At 43.2% G+C, this 21,152-nt stretch overlaps 1 protein-coding gene across 1 annotated transcript in view; it reads right to left on the reverse strand.

The window, feature by feature from the left end:
- xirp2a (xin actin binding repeat containing 2a) overlaps nt 1–19,511 on the reverse strand; it is a 59,096-nt gene extending 39,585 nt beyond the window's left edge. The window contains exon 1 of the mRNA XM_083937891.1: nt 19,125–19,511. Coding sequence (XP_083794017.1) covers nt 19,125–19,337 — 213 coding nt within the window. The 5' untranslated portion in view covers nt 19,338–19,511. The remainder of the gene's footprint in view (nt 1–19,124) is intronic.
- Nucleotides 19,512–21,152: the final 1,641 nt, after the last annotated feature.

The following is a 21,152-nucleotide window of genomic DNA, read 5'->3' on the forward strand; positions in this document are numbered from 1 at the left end:
ATTCAAGTCAACAATCTTTTAGAAAAACCAATTCAATTGGACTTTGTTCTGAAGCTATTCATGATAATGGCATAAAGAATATATTTTTTTCATAAAAGACCATACAAAGGCAAAGCCAAAGAAAAACAGCCCGTCTGCCAGGAAGGATTGTTAATGCCTGTGAAGGACACAGAGAGAGCTTCAGAGAAAACAGCTCTTACACTGGGGGTCAAAAATAGAAAACACATTATCAATACTTGATTTATTCTGAAATATTGTTATTTTTTATTGTTGCATCAGAATATCAGCTGTGGCTATACCACTGCTGTACTAGCATGTTTTTCTTAAATAACCAAAACACTTCAACAAGAGGAGAAGATTTTAACAGTGTTTTCTTCTCTAGGATTCAAAAATGAACAGGAAGTGTAGAGGCCACAGCTTTCAATGACTTCAGCACATCTGCGCCTACAGGACATCACTAGTTTCTCACACTGCTCTGGTTTGATCTGCATCCATTCTGACTCAATCTCTTCCACAGTTCAGTAACTGTAGTGGGTTTCTTAGACATTACTTTGTTGCCATGGATTTTCCAGAGATTCTTCATGGGGTTTAGATCTAGGCTTTGACAAGGACCCTCTCAGACAAGAGGAAAATAATTGGCGTTTACCAAATTAAGAATAGGAAAACAAATGTAAGAATAGGACTTAATCCATGATCAGTATCACGCTGCTGATTGGTAATGTCTCTAAAAATACATAATTTTAAGTTTAACGTGTGTATATCTGTTTTATGAAATACAATAACCAAATGAACAGCAGCAGTGTCACAGCCCAATGTGTCGTGCAAGCGTCGCCAAGTGCTATCTAGCTTTGACTCCCTGCCATATGTTCTCTTTGGCACAGTCTGCCAGGAAGGAGGAAGAGGGAGGGGGTATTAGTGGTGGGTTTTGGGGGGGAGGGAGGGGGGGGTGTCTGCGTATCTACAGACTGACAGAGTTAATAAGGGACAGTGCTCGGTGAAATCTGTCTAAATGTTGCCGGCCTGTCGCCAGAGATAATCCCTGTGAATAAAGCAAAAATATAAAAAAAAAGAAATCACTGGATCCTCTTAAAACGAAGCTCGGCTGATGAAATCAGTGTTGGCCATCTGGGACCATTTCATGTGTGACAGACGCCTACAAAGAAGCCAACGGGACCTGTCATGGTGAAACCATGGTAACAAGAAATAGTACAAAACTAGCCTAGGGAGGTGACACTGTGAACTGTCCACCTTCACATGGGTTATTAGGGAGAGAGCAGAGCAGAGCCTGATCCAGAAAACTCTAAGCTCGCCATCGCACATGCACAATTTTACGCTGATTGTCTTATGTCAGCTGTTGACATTTTCGCCCTCTAACAAGTGGTGCTCCTTCCAGTAGGACTTTAATGACATGCCGTGGCGCATGGAGGGTCTCTCAGGAGACTGGTCCGCCTCGTTCTACTCACATGTTCTCTATCTGTCCTCCCCCTCTTCCCCTCCCGTGTCATCCCTCTGTTTAAAAAATGTCCGTCTTAATAAGTCAATTAGTCAGGAACTGAGTCAAAAGGTTGGATTTTCTCGCAACCCAAGCCTCAGCTCAGAGGATGTAACGGTTTCTCACTGTTTGTTAAAGTCAGTCCATCGCAGACGTCTTCACAAAGAGGGGAGTAAAAAAAAAAATCCTGACTCCTGAATACAATTTTTCAGTTAACTAACCACGGATTCAACTAAAGACCTCAGTATGTTTCAAACAGAGTGCTTGTCGCATCGCTCCTTGAGTCAAAAATTCGAGTTTTGAGTTTGAAAGTTACACAGTGAAGTTACATCTCATATTGTGCGACCCCGGTGTTGTAAAAAGACAAATAAATGAACCTCGTAACCTCGAATACACAAGTTCCTACTTTGCCAAGACGGAGCTATACTCTCCGTTTCCCCTGTACCTGACTGCTTTGGACTCCAACAGCTTTGAAATGGCTCCGAGTGCTTTTGCCGGAGTTGGTGAAGCTACAGCAGCACTTCAAATCAATAAAGTCCGCCGGTTCGATATCAGCCGTGACATTTTCGAGGAGAGAGGGCGCCCACCTCAACAGGATGTATTTCATAAACACTTTCAAGATCTTATTTTTGGATGCTTTTTCTTCCTTCCCCCCTCTATCTCCTTTTTTATTTGATTTCCCTACCCTGTTCCCCCTATCTTTCTCTGGCTCTGTCTTTCTATCTTCTTCTCTTTCTTTCTTTTTTTTGTGGCGAGACAGCTCCATGGTCTGCCTCAGTGCATCTTCAGCATGCTTCTTATCCCGATTGTCTTATGCTGGGCTTCTTTGCTCTTCTGCTTTTGAACCCCCTCACACTAAATTCCTTGCAACTCAGTTCGGAGGCTCCACTGATTAGCGCACCCCGTGCCATCAGTTCATTTAATGTCCATGTCAGTTCCTCTGGAGTAGCACTTTAGCTCTCGTCGGTGTATTGAGAGTGACTGAAGGGGCCTGCCAAGATAAAAAACTCCATCAATGTTTGTACTTCATTTCAAATCAAAGGATCCCTCGTTGGCAAATGATGCATAAACGAGGGAATCCGAGCATGTGGATACAGACACCGTATTTACATTTACAGTCCAGCCACATGCACACTCCCTCTGTCGGCTCTTGGACTGAGTGCTTCTGGCTGTGAAAGCTGCCTTATGGGTTTGCTGGCATAACATACAAGTGGCTGCTGTCAAACATGACTCATGAGACTCGACAACAGTAAACAAATTACTGGGCTGACCGAGGCAACCAGTTGCTTTGGACTTATTTCTCTAAACATGTCTGACCTTCTCCAATAATCCGGAGCAGTCAGCCATAGGTCTCGACCAACACGTCCTCATACCGGAATGATAAACAAGGATATTAGCCAATGACTCCTAAAACATTGGCAGTTTAAAGCATGTGACTGTTACATGTTATCCTTTTACCTTGAACCTATTTAAAGTGTAATTCTGGCTGTCTTTCGGTGGTCTTTTTCGGCATGAATATACATCAAATAAGTCATCAAATAAGTCATCGATCACCTATTAACAGAGAAATCACGGCCAGCCACTAGCAGCAAGGCATGGCTAACACTGAGTAGCTCAGGGCGGAGTGCTAAACCATCTAAAACGGCTTTTTTTAACTATTAATACTGCTCAAAATAACACCAAACCTTTGCAGTAGCATGATAACGGTGCCTAGAAATGAAACGAAGCACCAAAAACATAGTTAGTTTATTAAAAAAGACTGTTTTACAATGCTACAAGCTTTAGCAGTCGGCTGAGAGGCATCGAGAGGTTGTCCATACAAGTCGATTACCGAGTTTGTCAGGGATTTCTCTTTTAATAGGTAATCAACGGAAAAACTATCTTTGATGTATATTCATGTCGAAAAAGACCATTGAATGCAAATACACCGGAATTACACTTTCATTTTGTGAAATGGTCACAGTTTTAAAGACGTGGTGAATCGGAAGTACTTGGTTACGTTCAGGATTGATTTGTCTCACTGTGCATTCACACCAAAAGTGAGTATCGCGTCGCTTTCTCACATTTGTCACATCATTGCTTCATCACGTCTATCACAGGTAGCAGCTGAGGCGGCTTGCTCATTGCGTCATTTACATTGATTTTGAATGGCTGCTTGACGCTTTCATCGCCTCCATCGCTTTTGGTGTTAATGCACGGTTAGAGTGAGTAAGTTGACTTGTGTGCATAACAACGTTGGCTAACTTCATTAAAGTCAACATTGACTTTTGGTTTCATAATTACTATGCCCACTAGAGGCCGCCACCTACCAATAAACGTGAATATAGGTCCTAATACGCTGCTTGCACAACCTCTATGGTGGTTTTTACAATGAGGACGGTCTGTTTTAGCTTCTAGTTTTAAAGTTTTACAAAGCAGTGAGCTGTCTTAGAAGAAGTCAATCTTGGTAACCAAAACAAAATCGACAGGACAATGGGAATATAACATAGAGCTTCCCATAAACTGAACTCATAAGGTGCAGGTTCTAGGTTCTGCCTTGTTTTGAGTTCTACAAAGTGGAACATTTTGGATGTACTGATCTGTAACAGAACAAGAGTAAAAGCGGCCTATATATTGTATGCACACAGGGAGGAATCCTAGAAACATAGAAACTAAACGCAATTACAGGGGCAATCCACTGATTTCAAACATACAGGCTACTTTACTAGTCATGCCTTTTCCTATTCACATTAAAACAGTTGTATAATGTACTGTGTATGAAATAAACAAACCTGATGATGTAATCAGGGTTTGGCTTGGAGACAACTAATTCAGAACAAAATTTACAATTTAGATTTAATGAAAACGACAGACAATGAATTCTTGCTGTCTATTTTATTTAATCAATTCGTAATCTTTTTTTTTTAAATGTATTATTCAGAAATCAAAATCTGCAAGCAAGAAGCCAAAAAAGTTCATATATAGCTGAATGTACGAGCAAAAAAACCCCGTTAAACTGTTTAAGTAAAAGGACTTAATATATTTCTTTTATCATGCCTCCCTGTGGCTTAATTATATGAACAAATTGTAGTATTGCTGGTTGTTCTTGCAATACCCGTTTCAATAAAGTTCACTGAAAATGAATCATAGCCTGCATCGATTCAATACACTGAGGGTTTTTTTTTCGCAGCTTTTAAAGGAAATGCACCCTGAGGTACCTCTGCTTTGGCTTCACCACTCAGCTTTTGTGATTGCAGCTGGCTGTAGACACCGCAAGGCCTCAATCTCTAGGGCTAAATCATGTAGGCTGTCTGAATAAAGAGATGAGTGAGTGAGTGAGTGAATGACTGAGTGCCAGAGTGAGAGGCCTTGTTAATTATGGGAGGTAATTGCCACCTTGAAAGAGACAGCCATTATGAGAAAAGAGATTGATATGCACAAAAAGATCTAATAGCGTTCACATACAGTACAGCCCATTTACTTTCAGTTAAATGCAGTTCCTATTCACCCACATCGTTTTGATATGTTTGCAAATGTAATTAGTTTCTAAACATTTACTCCCATCGTTTTTATTTAAAAACTGCAGCGAAGCCAAGGATAAAATGAGCTGTTACCGTATATCCCACCACAAAAAATGGATTTGAAAACAAATTCTGTAAGACAGCAGGTATTATTTCCTTCATTTCTTTTACCGAATGTCAGGTGATTGATAGTGGGACATTCAGATTGAGCATAATGAAATAATAATTTAATTTAAAAGCCTCTATTTAAGCTCCATGTGTATTATGATGGATTACCTAAAATTGGGAAATGGAAATAGTTTTATGTGTACAGGAGTGAGTGGCAGCAAATGGAACCAAAGCTTTATACATCCAACAGTAGTGTGCAGACAAACCAGGAATGACGTAAAGCTCAGAGGGGGAAAGGGGACTGGAGCACCGATGGGATTTCCAGTGGAAACAGGCTAAATGCTAATGTTTACATGTTCACGATGACAATGCTGATGCTTAGCAGGTATGTTAGACGTCTTAGTTTAGTGTGTTAGATGTTGCTAACGTGCTAATTATCAATAAAAGCACAACAAAGGCTGATGGGAATGTCGTTTAAAACAAAATGTGGACAAATTCAAATTTAGTCCTGATGATGGCGCTCAATGTGCTAAAAGCCAGAGTATCACCAAATTTATTAGCATTCATCCTGAGGGAACGTGAATCTGTGTAGCACCTTTCACCGCAAACCATTCAAAAGATATATTTCACTCAAAACTAGTTTGACTCACCGGAAAGCAACTGTTGGGATAAAGCCAACTAACCAACCAACAGCCCAACCAACTAACAGACCGACCGACCAACCGACCAACCCACAGACCAATCAACCAACTGACCGACAGACCAACCGATTAACCAACAGACCAATCGATCAACCAACAGACCGACCGACCAACGAACAGACCAACCGACCAACGAACAGACCGATCGACCAACCGACAGACCAACCAATCAACCAAAAGACCAACCCAACAGCCCAAATAACAGACAGACCGACCAACCAACCAACCAACCAACAGATCACCATCCATAAAGCCACGCTGCTAGCATGGCTAAAACTATCTGATCATTCTGATCATCAATGATCTTTTACCCCCTCACAATGAACATGTATAAATAGGTTTTTTTATGCAGCAACACCCACTAAAATAGGTGATAGACTCATTCCCACTGACAGTAGACAAGTAAGCCTTTCTATAGTTTTTTTTTCTGGTGTGTCACGTTCACCATCACAAACAAGGAGCGCGGAGGCCAGTGACAATGTTACAGTGGTTACCTCTTTTTTATATCTGTTACCTTTTCAGTCCCTTAAACTCAGTGCTGACTAATTTGGGCCGATGTTGAAGCGCTGCTTGGGTGGAGACGGATGGAATTCGTGGCTGAGATGACAAAAGTTACCAACAGAGCTGACACGCCTCATATCATGGTGCTGGAAAAGGAGCACAAATGTGCATGTTATGTTAGGTGTCATGTCTCCACCACTCCCGATTGGAGCTGAAGCTGATGAATACTACTGCAGACTGACTACTGCAGAGTCATTTGTCCCAGGAATGAATGCCGATTATAACCTTTCCCAGTATAAACAAAAGCCACTTGTCAGTGGGTGTTAGTGGGTTTTTTGTCCACTGGGAAAGAAATTGACTTCTAGGTTGTACTTGTCTATTTTGACTGAAGACGCTATAGCCTGGAAACATTAGGCTGTTGCTTCTATTAAGGGATATAAATCAGTCAGTGTGCTCAGGTCCTTTCTTTTCCTGTGAAGTCTGCTGTCCATAATCTTAAGCACCTTGCTGTAAGATGTGTGAAGGACCCCTTTTTATCAATATGTGTAGAAGGATAAGCAGCCTGAACTATTGAGACAGTAAAAAAAAGAGTCACTAATTGCAATGGCATATTTTTTATCTGAGGTAAAACCATAGAAAAAGGAAAAACACCAAATCTATTATAGACCAATCTTAATGCCTCAGTTTGGGTGTCAAGGCTAATCACTTGCATTCTTCTTTCACCTCCTCCTTATTGATGTTATGCAACTGTGTGCATTGTTCATTTGAAGGTCGTCTTGGCTTTCATGCCATCCTCCCTTCCTCTCCCTCCATCTCTCTCTGTCAACTCTATGGCAGCTCCTTTCTTTTTGCCTGTAGTTTTGTTCACATAAGCGTTCCCTTTTGCAATCAGGTTTTAGTAGAAAAACATTTTCTTTTTTTGTTTTTCAATCCTCCATCGACCGTCCTCATTATGACCAAACAGAGGCACATCAATATTTCAAGCACTCACGATAAAATGGGCACAAAAGAGACAGTCCAGAAACAGACGGAGAAGAGAAAGAGATTTAAAGAAATCAAACAAAGAAGCAAGAATGGTTTTAAAGGACATGGAAAGACGGACAGGCAATACAAACCTGATGAACGAGAAAAAGATCCAGAGAGAGGCAGAGAAGGTGACTGCGGGAGGGAGAGTCTGGTTTGTAATAGTGATTTGAGATTGTCTGCTTAGGCCAACTGGGACACAATGGAAAAGGCCAACAACCAGGCAGAGTTGCAGTGGAAAGCTAGGAGGCGGACAGTAGCAACACAGAAGGGAGACAGGCGGAGGAAACAAAAAGGAAAGGACAGTCAGTCATATAGGGAGCCAGGATAAGGCCCACAGGGATATCTGATTTACATTTATGGCTACAGACAAACAGTGCTGCAACAGATGGGATATTTTCATACTGAAGCTCTCCAGTGCGAAACACTGCCTTGATGAGCAAAGGGCTCATATATTGCTGGTCACAGCTTGTCCTGCATTTTCCTCTCTGGTAGTCTTTTGAAACTTAAAAACTTGGGTTGCTTGTGTTTCCAAGTTATGCCGTATTAGTGAAAAGGGCTGTTTGGGGTTTCTTCGCGTACATGCTGCAACATTTAGGGCGCAGTCACACTGTCTTTCTGTCCCGGGACAAAACCGGTTTTTCAGCTAAAGCCTAGTACCTTTAAGCAGTGTGAGTGCACCCGTTCCGCGCATAACAGCCGACAGCGGACCGTCCACGGCCCGCTTGAAAGAGGTGGGCTTTAGCAGAGCCGTTTGCACATGTACGAGCACGAGCGTGCGCACGTGTACGAGCACGAGCACGAGCACGAGCACGAGCCCTACGGCAGTAGTGGCGGACCATGCGCGGACATTTAACAACAACAACAATGGTGGTGAAAGGTTCACGTTGGTGTGGTGCGGAGGTGGAGTGTTTACTGCAGATTTGGTCAGATGAAAATATTCCAAAACAGTCGACAAGACGCACAGAAACTCTGAGGTCTATGGAAAGATTTGTAAACAAAGCCACACACACGCGATCAATGCGTGTGACGTGTTACCGCGTGATGGCGTATGGACAGCAAGAAGCATTGGCCGGCCCTGGCAGTGTGAGTACAAACGGGGCAGGGGCGTGGGGGGAGAGGGAGGGGGGGCAAGTACCCTAAAGCCCGGGTCGCGGTGCGGAAGGACAGTGTGAGTGCGCCCTTAGTCTCATTTACTGACTTTTCCCGCAGCTGTATTTGTGATTCTGTCCTTTTAAAACCCCTTCCCCCTGTGTCTACTTGACAGAGAAGAGGGGTTTCTTGTCTTTAGTTTTCATTCTGCAAGGTAAAACGCGGGTGAAATAGATTTTTTTATGAATATTTTGACTGTTTATATTGGGACAAGTACTGTGTTTAGGCCTGGTCATACCAGTGTGATAGTACAGCAAAATCTTGGTCAAGTTGCAACTTTACTTGCAGGGCAGATCTGTCACCAGAATGTTAAAATTTAGCATTGTACATTTCTGCAAACCACGTGTTTAAAACTACAACCATGGAGTGTCACTGCCCTGTGCCTCCTGACAAAGCGTCGGTATGAAACAAGTATGGAATAAGAAAGGGTTGCAGTGGTTCACAAAACTTAGATATACAACATATTGGTTTTGCAAGCATACAATGCCAACATTTTATTCTGGTGACTAGGTTGCGTAGTTGGCGGGCTAGCTGCTAAGTCATAGATGTCTATGCTAATGCTAGTCATTCATAAAACAGCTGCCGGAGATTCTATTCTTTCTTCTCTTCACTGTGGTTTACTCCCTGGGTTAAATTTGTTAGCTTGCTACTGTAAGCATGCATAAAGGCTAGTCGGTGAGCAAGCGGCTAACTCATAGCTGTACTAGTAGCCTACTAGTCAGTCACAAAACAGCTCCTGGAGATTCTCTCTATATTCTCTCTACTGTTGTTTACTCCCTGGGCTAACTAGCTACATTTGTAAGCTTGTAAGCTTGCCAGGGGTTGTTAGCGCACTAGCCGCTAACTCATAGACATCTGAGCTAGTGCTAGTCAGTCACAAAACAGCTCCCGGAGATTCTCTCCATGTCCTTTCTACTGTTATGTACTCTCTGGGTTAACTAACTAAATCTGTTAGCTTGTAAGCTTAGCTCAGTTGCTGATGGGACAATACGTTTTTACACAGATTAAAAGACAAAATAACGACTTAATTAAAAGTGGATTGGACAAGAGAATACTACAATGTTTAAGACCTCCATAAACTCAAATTGCACCAAAAGTTAAACTTGATGTGAAACATTCCAGGGAAATTTATTTCGACGACTGTGATTCCATTGGAATGGATTTCAATTTGAATTTTGCTAGTGTGACCAGGCCTGTAGGCCTACTTACAGAAGATTGACAGTCCTCACCATCCATACTCATTGGTTTGTACTGCTGGCCTCTGAGCAGCTTCACAGGAGCAGTTGTGACTTGACCTGCTGCTATTTTTAACATTACTAGCACTCCCCATGGGGCCGCTTTGCTACAGGAAAGCCAGAGGGTAGTCCAGCATAGTGGCAACATGGATATTTATTTCCAATTTCATTCAGAAATACTCGAAGTACAATTATACCAAAAATATAGCATGTAATGTGGTTTGGGTAGTCCTGCAGGTAGTCACTACATGCCCAAACCTTGAGAATCAAACATTTTGCTTATTTACAATTAATATTGCTGGGACAAGGCAATTGTGCACGGTTAATGTATGTCAACCCACTGTCTAACCAACCAACCAACCAACAATGAATCAACCAACCAACCAACAGGTCACCATCACTAACCCTAGGTGACCACAACTGTGCTTGTTTTTGGCTGAAGCTGTGGCAAGTTGAGCTACTGCTACAGATGAATGCTGGCACTCCAGTCCACAAATGATATACCATTGGGTCTTAAGTTACCATTTTAGCTGTGATGATTGCCAGCCAAAGAGAAAAATTCCTATACAAAAGCACATTTTCCTAAAATAAAATGATATTCCAAGAGTGCAGAACTGTAGACAGAGTGGAATATTATTCGCTAGAGTTTCTGTGTTGACCTGGCATCAGTACACATGAAAGCATGGCAGGATCACAGTAACTGTACCATACCTCCATAATGTTGTCAGACAGTCAGTGGCAAAAATCACTTTTAGAAGATGTTCATTGACGGTGTATGATAGCCGATTTACACAAGTGGTCACTTAGGGTGCACTCACACTGTCGTTCTGTACCGAGACAAAACCGGTTTTTCAGCTAAAGCCTAGTACCTTTAAGCAGTGTGAGTGCATCCGCTCCGCGCATAACAGCCGACAGCGGGCCGCCCACGGGCTGCTTGAAAGAGGTGGGCTTTAGCGGAGCCGTTTGCACATGTACGAGCACGAGCGTGCGCACGAGCACGAGCCCTATGGCAGTAGCGTTATGTGCGCCTGTTCGGACATAGTAAATAGAAGGACGGACAATGCCGGACATTTAACAACAACAACAATGGCGGTGAAAGGTTCACGTTGGTGTGATGCGGAGGTGGAGTGTTTACTGCAGATTTGGTCGATGAAAAGATTCAAAAACAGTCGACTAGACGCACAAAAACTCTGAGGTCTGTGGAAAGATTTGTAAACAAAGCCACACACACACGATCAATGCGTGTTACGGCGTGATGGCGTATGGACAGCAAGAAGCATTGGCCGAGGCCCAGGCAGTGTGAGTACAAACGGGGCTGGGGCGCGGGGGAGAGGGAGGGGGGACAAGTACCCTAAAGCCCGGGTGGCGGTGCGGAAGGACAGTGTGAGTACGCCCTTAGTCACTTAGACACAAAAGCATTGGAAAATAGGGTCCAGGTTGAAAAACACAGATTTCCCCCTTTACCAGGAAAAAAAAACTATCATCAAGGCATAGTATTTTCTGTAACATTCATTTAGTCCCAAACTCCCAACAGTTTAAACCAGGGTCTGACATTCACACTTTTCTACAGTGTCTCGCTCAGTGACACTCTGGGGTGGAAGCTGTTTTAGGGAGAGGAGAATAATTTAGCCTCCCCAGCTGGGCCCATGTGCAAATGGCAAATTTGACCCAGATCTAGCGAGCAGCAGATAAATTAAAGCTTGACAGACGTCCAATGATTTTGAGTGTCAAAGCCTGAGAGTCCCCGTGTGTATTGACTGCTGAAAATTAACAGGGACATTAGCAGGCCATTAATGCAGACTGGAGGTGTGCTCTGCCCTTACACAGATTCATGTATCAAACATTTTGTGCTTTCACATACATCAGAGGTATATGAATGTTATATCATGTATAGTTACTGATGCAGAGGGTTATATACATTAACATGTTGTAGAATAACTGACACTTAACTTGTATAAGAACATTTATAGTAACATTAACGGCGGTCACTAAATATGTTAATTCATGAAAATATACTTTTCATGATGAAATAAATAAAAATAACACATGGCCACTTAAAATATGACCCCGCTTAGGTTGTGTATAAAGATAAAGTATAGTCATATATTTAGTCTCTGCGGCAGAGCTACTCATTCTGTATTCTGGGCCTTTCTCCCCTGACTATCAGTGATCTTAACTGGGGCTGAAACCTGACCGACATGTGCTCCTCTCCAGGGAGAAGAAAGTTGTGGGGAAAGAGCAAAGTGAGAAAATGGTAAAAAACTGTCAGTGTTAAAGATTGCACAGCCTTGAAGTGGGGCCTGATGAAGCCTATCATTACTGAAACATGAATATCATTTGTTAATCAGACTCTGACCTGCTTTACCTGCTAAAATATGAACTCACATTTCATTTTGATTCTCTCTCTTTAACGCCCCGGCAGATTCACTCTGAAACTCTCCATCGCTCCCTATCCATCTTCATCTCCCTTGCTCTCTGCCTTTTCGTCTCCCATTCCACTCTCCCCGTATTCTCTTTCACAATATGACCCTATGCTCACTGAATGTAAATCATATTTCAATGTCTTTCGTCAGACTCTGCGCTCTCTTAATGTGCAGCGAGCGACGCCAACAACACCAGTCACTACTATTAATACATGACGACTCTAAAGTGGCTCGGGATCCGGCTCTGTTTTCAGCCTCTCCAAATATACACTGAACCGTGGAACTGACATCGGCTGACATACTGCATGCCTGGTTGATATTCTGGGGATTTAAGTCTATAATTGTGCAAATGCGTAATAGGAGCTCATGCACTTCACGTCACCTGAGCATACCGATTCTACTGGTACGACTTTGTACCAGACGGAAATGTTTCAACAGCTATTGGATGGATGGCCTCCAAATGTTGCACTTTCAGGTTCCAGGGGGATGAATCCTAGCACCGCGAGACCATCCTTATCTTGCGAACTCCATTGTATTTTACTCGCAGATCAGTCTGGGAACTTGCGGCGGAGAGAATTTGGAGAAGGTTGCCCAAGCGAACAAACCGATCAGCGCGGTTTTGAGGCGGCTCAAAGTGCGACGCAACGAGAAGCGACTGTTCAGTGTAAACAACATGGCGGCTTTGGCGGATGAGATGAGCGCAGCTATCGAGCAAGCTGCTCGCTAACGTTTTTTTTCTCTTGGAATATGGACCGGGCAATTGAAAATGTGGCTTTTATCTGTAAATTCATGTTAGACAAACGGAAAATATCCTTTACGACATGTTGTTTACTTTGCCTCGATGCTCTGTTAGTACGTCATACGCTGCCTTGATCTGATTGGTTGATTTGGCCTGTCTATCACCAACATAGGTGTTGATAGACAGTAACATCATTTAAAAAAAAATGTGTAAAATATTTTGGTTAATGATCAAATATCTGCTAAACCAGCAACATCATCATCCAGTCAGCCTCATCTGTACTAGTACTTATTAGCCCTAACACTAAAATAAGATGGTAAGCATGATGACTACTAAACATTAGCGTTAGCATTGTCATTATGAGCATGTTAGCAAGCTGACATTAGCATTCAAGAAACTGCTGTGCCTAAGCACAATGTGTAGCCCGCTGCATGGCCTTTATTTCATTAAACCTATTAAAAAGGGAACATCCCTGTGTTCCCAGGGTCTTCACTGTGAAAGATCTTTGCATTTCACATGAAAATGGAAAGAATGAAGGAAGATGAGAGGTTTCAAATGCAATTTGAATGTGCAGCCACTGGGTAGATGTGTCTTCAGTCAAGAAAAGTGTCTGCACATAAACGTGACCGTGTAGGTTTCAAAGTCACAAGCCGTAGGCGTGTGATTTCAACATAACTGCCCCCAGGGAAACATACATTGAATGTTTGACGGTGAGGAAAAAGGCATTACTGAGAACATAAAACCTTTGACAGGTCTCCTTAAAGTGCCATATTAAGACACAATATAACCCTGTAAAAACGACTTAAAAATTCTAATGATTTTCTTCTTGCCTGATGAATAAAACCCTTTGCTGCTTCCATCTCTTAACGCTAACATTAGTTAGTATTTCCAGCACCTGTAGCAGCTAATGAGTCAGCTGGGACCAATTTCTACCAACAATGTAGAGAAACCGACAGAATGTTACGATTTAATGTGCTAAATTATTAGATGAAGGTCAAAAAGAAGGTTCAGCTTCTCCGTGAAGCGCTTGCTAAAATATCTGCCTAAGAGTAAAGGGGCCGGATAAACTGTGAAACCTTAAAAGTAAGTGCTTACATAATTTGCGGACTCTGTTAAACTGGAACTTCATTGGTCTTTGTCTCTCGATTGCTGTTTTTCTCCGCGGCGGTGATGTAGGCTCGCTCATTGAGCTCGGTTCATGACACACAGCCAAAAAGATTTGCATTGGAAAGCTTTTTCTGAAGAGTGCTTCCTTTTTTAGTTTAGTTTTGATGAATGGCGGAGATGGCGCGGTGCTGCCCTCGCATTGAAATAGTGGCGTAATAAATGATTGAAAAAGCAAGCCTTGAGCTCCTTTGGCTAATTGTCGAACGCATATGCTCTTGTGGGTGCTGTGGGAGCGTCAAACTGGGTTTCTGAGACATAAAACAATCAGTATGGAAAAAAGCCTGCAGATATGAATTCATTACCCACCTATTGTCGACAACCGATTATCGCACGTTGTCGGTGAATGCGCGCATGCTACCGCAATACCTTTCGGGGTAAGAAAAAGGCAGGTATTAAGAAGTATTGTCAGCATTACAGAGCACATTTTGGTGGATGTTTTAATTTGTCTAAGCCAGGTAGTCAAATGAAGCACAGAGCCTTGTTTGCCAGATCACTTATCAAGAGCAGCTATTCTCAGAGCCAAGGCAGGCGAGCAACAAGTCATCATCACACAACAGACTAGCAATGCGTCACCCCTCGCGGCTCCACTGCCAGCTCCATTAAAAGATTTGAATCTGTGAAAGTGAGACCAAAGAGATGCCTGGTAAAAAAGTTAATGGAATTTTTACGAGCTCAATAGTCTTGACGAGGACGCCGGTGTCCTCATCAAGTCTGGATCAATTTCTCGCAGGCACATTGTGGCTTTTAGTTTATTTAACATTTAATGAAGTGCATTTAGGAGCGGTGGTGCATATTGATTGATATTTCTTTTGGAGGGGGGAGGGGGGTAAATGGTTGATAATTTGTCATTTGACCAAAGTGCGTTTTTTTCCAGCGTGGCAGAGTGACAAAATTCAAACGCGCTGCTTAAAAGCCCAGCTATAGAAATAAAACTGCATGAAAAGCACTAATGCACTGCTCCATTTGGTGTCTTTTAAATGGAATACAGCCATTTGTTGAGAACATAGTATAAAAGCTCTGTAGAGAAAATATACAGGAAGAAAGTGACAAGTGCCTCTTTGGTTCATTGAGCCAGACATATAATAGAAATTAAAAGAGTGAGTTACTGACAGGGATGATGCAAGTTATGAAAATAAACCAAGGCAACATTCCTGACCTCTGGTGCCACTGTCTGAATTTATGTAGACACCTCATTTAGTCAGAGCGCTCCACCTAAAATAAAAAGTACCCCTCTCCCTACTAAACCATGTCATCCTAGCCACGTGTGACTAGATTTATCCCACAGTATGAAATCCTTTTAGATTCTTTTATGCTGTGTGAATGTAACCAAACACATTGGAAATAGATATTATGCAAATCCTGATAATCTGACAGCCTCTGACACAAGGGAAAAGACATTTGAACACACCTTCGGGTATTAAAAATAAACTCCAAATTAAAAGCAGGTGTTTAGTACATCTCTCCCTGTCGTGAACTTCTGATTTAGAGCACAGCATTGATCTCTCCTTGTGAAAGACTGTGGTTTACAGTGGCTGTTTACTCTCACGGCCCAGCAGATGCTACACTGCCACACACTGACCGACGGCGGTCATCGCAACGTGGATGAATGCCAACTCAGGTCAGGAGCATTAGAAACATTTAAGTTACGTAACTAATCATTTAGGCCTGCACATTTTAATGAGCTAGTGCAGAATTCATTGATTTGCGGCCTATTTTTGTGCATATTTGCAGGCAGGTCAAAGTGACTGAACCGAGTGTGCATGTGTGCTTCTGAGAATTCTAGCCCCCTGCATGATTGGATATGACATTGTAGCACAGTGACGCCTCATCTGTGCCGTGTGCATCCGTATGTGTGTATTCTTGGCTCTGTGCACAGTCATGACCATAAGGTCAGACAGATGTTGTAAACACAAGCCAGTGTCCCTCCAGGATTCGGCCCGCTACGCGAGCGGAAAAAAAACACGCTCTTTGCACTCAAGATAAACCGTTGCATCACTACACATCTGCGGCTGTAGGAAACGTGGACTCTCTCTCTCTCTCTCTCTCTCTCTCTCTCTCCCTCTCTCTCTCTCTCCCTCTCTCTCCCTCTCTCTCTCCCTCTCTCTCTCTCTCTCCCTCTCTCTCTCCCTCTCTCTCCCTCTCTCTCTCCCTCTCTCTCTCCCTCTCTCTCCCTCTATCTCTCCCTCTCTCCCTCTCTCTCTCCCTCTCTCCCTCTCTCTCTCTCTCTCTCCCTCTCTCTCCCTCTATCTCTCCCTCTCTCTCTCTCTCCCTCTCTCTCTCCCTCTCTCTCTCCCTCTCCCTCTCTCCCTCTCTCTCTCTCTCTCCCTCTCCCTCTACCTCTCCCTCTCCCTCTCCCTCTCCCTCTCCACTGCTGTAGATTTTGGCCACAGCTGAGTGACCACCTGGGAATCCATCAGTCATTGTTATGGCCGGCTGTCCAATGACACCGCGCCGTTTAAATAAATGAAATGGGGCACAGAAAGAAAAATACAGTGCATCATCAAATATTAAGCTCAGCCTTACAGATGAGTTGGAGACAAGGTCATGTTTTATAACCAGCCGGCTGCAGTAGCTCTCTTCTTTCTATCTGGGGTTCTGGGAACACTGCCCATATGCTCCATTAACACTGACCACAGGCTTTTTGTTTTGAAGAAAAAGATAGGAACAGACTATAAGCGCTCATGATACAACGCCAAAATGCTGCCTGTGTTCCAGCGCCAGCATGTGACACGCAGACGTTCTGACCAGCCGTACAGACTTGTTATGAAAGAAGAGGAGTCAAGTCGGAAGTGGAAGAAAACGAATGCAAGACGTGAAAGCTGATGTCAACAAAAGGAAAATGTCAAAGTGAATTATTCCACAAAGTTTCAGTTTCACAAAGGGAGGATATGAACAGAATTTGTTCTCATACTGTAATTACACGCTTAATAAGAGCTTTAAAACAAAGAGATTTCACAGAAACAGCGTCACGACCAAAAAAAGAGCTGAAAGATGCTAAAACACTGTAGCAGAGTCAGTGGAAAATGATGTCTATGTTTGCCACTACAACTACGCTTACACATTAAAGTGTAATTCTGGCAAAAAGGGACACCATGGTCTCTTTCGGCATAAAAATACATCAAATAAGCCATGGGGAGAGATTTTTTCATTGATCAACCATGTATGGAGAAATCACAGAGAGACACTGACGGATCCAAAGGGCTAACACTGAGTAGCTCGGGGCGGTGAGGTGAACACATCCAAAATGGCATTTATTAACCACTAACGCTGCTCAAAGTAGCACTAATACTCCGCAGTAGCATGAGAAGAGTCCCTACACATAAAACAAAGCACCAACAACGAAGTTAGCGAACACAGAGTTTGTTACCAGGAGGTCCGTGTTAACATGTAGTCCATTCCGCAGCTTAACTTCCCATGGAAAGGTTCTGGAAATTTACCGAGAATTGTCCGCCCCATTGTAACGCTACGTCAGGCGCACAGTTAAAGCTGAGCTACTAGTCAAGTCCCTATGGTCATTGTCCCTTTTTCTTAATGCACCTCTGCAAAGTAGCCAACAGAGTGTCTGAAAGTGCCATGCTGACATGCTGGCAAAAGGGAAAGGAAGATAAAACAGACACATTTCCGATCCTGCATTAGTGTAGCTAGCACACGTTAGCTTTGTGGGCTAACTTGGCTTGTTCACTATTTTACAGGTCTGTTGCTGTCACACTGAACATCCCGCCAAAGTGCAGGGTGATCTGAAAAAGGACTAGCAAAATATTCATCAAAGAACAGACACACTCGCAATAACACTGATGCCCACACATGGCTCAGTGACCTGGAGGTATTTTGACACATACCTAATGGACATAATAGCCATAATAAAAGCTAGAATGTGGCTCCTATCTCTTGAGACTGTTATGGCTCATACCGCAGCAGCCCAAACACACACATGTGAGGATGACAAAAATAAGGACGCATTAGCCTTCACAGCTGAACTGACTGAAAAGCAAAAGGGAGCCACAAAAGAAGCTATCTTTGACTCTTGTGCTTCAGTGATGTGGATCATTAACCACAGTAATCTGTAAAATGTTTGTCAGGAGCCAGATGTGATTGGATTCTAATAGATCCGTGTTTCTCTTTGCTCTCTCTCTCTGGCCCGAAGGAGAAGCTTTGCGCTGCTTCCAGCAGCAGCCGACATACCAATTACGGGGTTATTTTTAAAAATCCTGCTTAACCATAAAGCTCCGCAAAATAGGTCTCAAATAACAGGGTGTCGAATATCAGCAACCCAGTGGCACTGCACGGATGCAGCCGGCGTGTATATGTGCCATGAGTCGGCACCAGCCCACACTGAGCACCACATTCCCCGTAATGCATTTTCTCTTTTGGATTTTGTTTTTAGAGTTTGGATATTATGAAGAGAGGCTTTCCACGGGCCCTCATTGAGCTCATTGTCATTGGACACATGTTGAGGCCTTGGATTTGATGTCGCAACCACATCAGGAGCAAAAAGTAGGTCATTTGGGCCTTTTTTCACTTCCAACAGACTTGGATTTTCCTCTCAGGGAAGCCAGCTGAGATGGAAAAACTAAGCTGGAGAGAGAAGGCCACCCTTCTCTCTGGCAAAGAGACGTGTACTGTAAGCATTTTTCACCAGAGTCCATGTAATGACGGAAAAACCCAAATAACCAGCGAATGAATCATGCCCAAGCAAATGGAGAGATTAGCAACATCCTGTTTTGTCTTTCTAACTATATCCAAAAATAAGTCAACAGTAGGGTCAACCGAGATATTCTTCAACAGAGTCTTCACATAAAGAGGAAAACTACAGCTTACACTGTAAAACTAACCACTGTGAAAACAAATCTGTTTAGCCAGAGGCATGACCTCGCAGTCATGTCACCACTGCTGACTTTTTACACTTTCAGGTTTTTAGAAAGGTTGCGAAAGCTTTTCTATTCCTTACATTCGGCACAATAGGAGAAGTCATGGCAGTAACTTATCGATTTACTTGGAGAAAAGTGGAGTTTCATTGCACACAACTCTAAAGTTCGCACCAAAAGAAAAAGAAAATGAAAAGTGTACGGTGGTGGTAACTTACTTTATTTTCCACAGCAGGCTTCTCAAACATCCTCTTCAGGTTATCAAGTGGGATGTCAAACCTCTCAATCCTCTTTGCAGCCTGCAGGTCCTCTCTGAGCACCGGATCGTCTGATGTCTCCACCTGCGGCCCGGAGGGACTGCGGGAAACGAAGCCCGAGGTCGCCGCCACTGCGCTCGCCACCTCCTCTCCATTTCCTGATTGAATTTCCATTGTTGTCGAGAAACCCTATCTCACCCCCTCTTTTTTTTTTTCCTTCAGGCTGGTGCTTGGAAAGGAAGTCTATTGTGTTGAGGTGAAAGAGGAGGGGTGAGGAAGTGAGGGAGAGAAAGACGAAGTTAAAGAGAGGGCGAGGGATAGAGATGGAGATGCAGGAGTTGCCGGGGTTCCTCTCTCTCCGTCTGGGAGGCTCTCTGGGTTGTGCAGGAACAGCGAGTGGCTGGAGGAAAAGAGGAGGAGAAAAGAAAAAGTTCACAAGGGAAGTTTTTTCCTTTCTCCCCTGCCCTGTAATTACTCGCGCATACACGGAAGCCTATGTAAACTCACATGTGGGCTCAGAAAAGCAAATTGAGATATGAGTTGTAGGAGAAGGCTAAAGGCGTGCAGACAAAGGAATGGAGATAGAGAGAGTGGCTGCCAGAGAACAAATGAGGGATGAAGAGGGAGAAGTCTTACTGACTCTGGAAGGTTTGTTTCCTCAAAACAGACTGTATTTACCTGACCATCAATTCGGATTGTACATAGAAAATGAAACCACCCATGTCCAAGACCACGTCCAGTCAAGTCCCAGTCAAGACCAAGTCTAAAGGCAGTTGAGATCATGTCAAGACCACGTCCAGTCAAGTCCGAGTCAAGACCAAGTCTAAAGGCAGTTGAGATCATGTCAAGACCACGTCCAGTCAAGTCCGAGTCAAGACCAAGTCTAAAGGCAGTTGAGATCATGTCAAGACCAGGTCCAGTCAAGTCCGAGTTAAGACCAAGTCTAAAGGCAGTTGAGATCATGTCAAGACCACGTCCAGTCAAGTCCGAGTCAAGACCAAGTCTAAAGGCAGTTGAGATCATGTCAAGACCAGGTCCAGTCAAGTCCGAGTCAAGACCAAGTCTAAAGGCAGTTGAGATCATGTCAAGACCAGGTCCAGTCAAGTCTGAGTCAAGACCAGGTCTAAAGGCAGTTGAGATCATGTCAAGACCAACTCAATTAGAGCCCTGTTCAAGACCATTATAGGCAATAGTGTCTTTCCGATGCTAATACTGTGATTCACGACTTACGATGGATTTATAAACAACTTTAATATGAAGAGCTCTTTTCCAAAACGAGATAAAAGCCAAATAAAAAAACATGAGTTTGAGCCACTTTGCTGTATACAGAACCTTTTCACTGCTTCATCAATGTTTCATGCCAAATCGCTATATTTCCTTGTTTAAAATGGTCTCAAGATGCAGTTCCTTTCCAAACCGCGACCAGCGCCAAACCTATTTTTAGCCTAAATGCGATACGTCCTCTCGACCAATCAGAATTCAGTGAGCGTTCTATGCGATCCAACATGGCGGCGCTCTGAAGCGGGAGAGTTTTTTGTTTTGTCCGTCCGTTCAACATGTTCAGACTGAGCCATAAAAACCATTTTGACAAGATAAACTGAATATTAACCAAATGTGTGGGTCTGGGTAAAAAATGTAATTTTCCTGAAAACTATATAAATGGATTTATAGCGATCTGGAAAAGAGCTCCTCATATATATCATCTCAATTCAAACTAATCAATGCATATAATTAAGGGAACGTTTTGTACAACTGATCAAGAATCAGCAGCCAGGAGCAACTTGACCAGTTCTCACTCGCCGAGTCCAACGACAAGTTTTAAGACTTTGAAAAAGCAGTCACAAGCCCAGACTTGAGTCTTGAGATTGGACTCAAGTGCAGCTCTGGCTGTGATCAAAAAGCCAGAGGAAAGTAAACCAGCAGAGAAAAAAACAGAGAGAATAACTGGGAGCTGTTGTGACGGAGCTAACAGTTAGCTCACCAGCTGGC

Source organism: Echiichthys vipera, assembly GCF_963691815.1.
Source record: "Echiichthys vipera genome assembly, chromosome: 23".
Taxonomy (NCBI): domain Eukaryota; kingdom Metazoa; phylum Chordata; class Actinopteri; order Perciformes; family Trachinidae; genus Echiichthys; species Echiichthys vipera.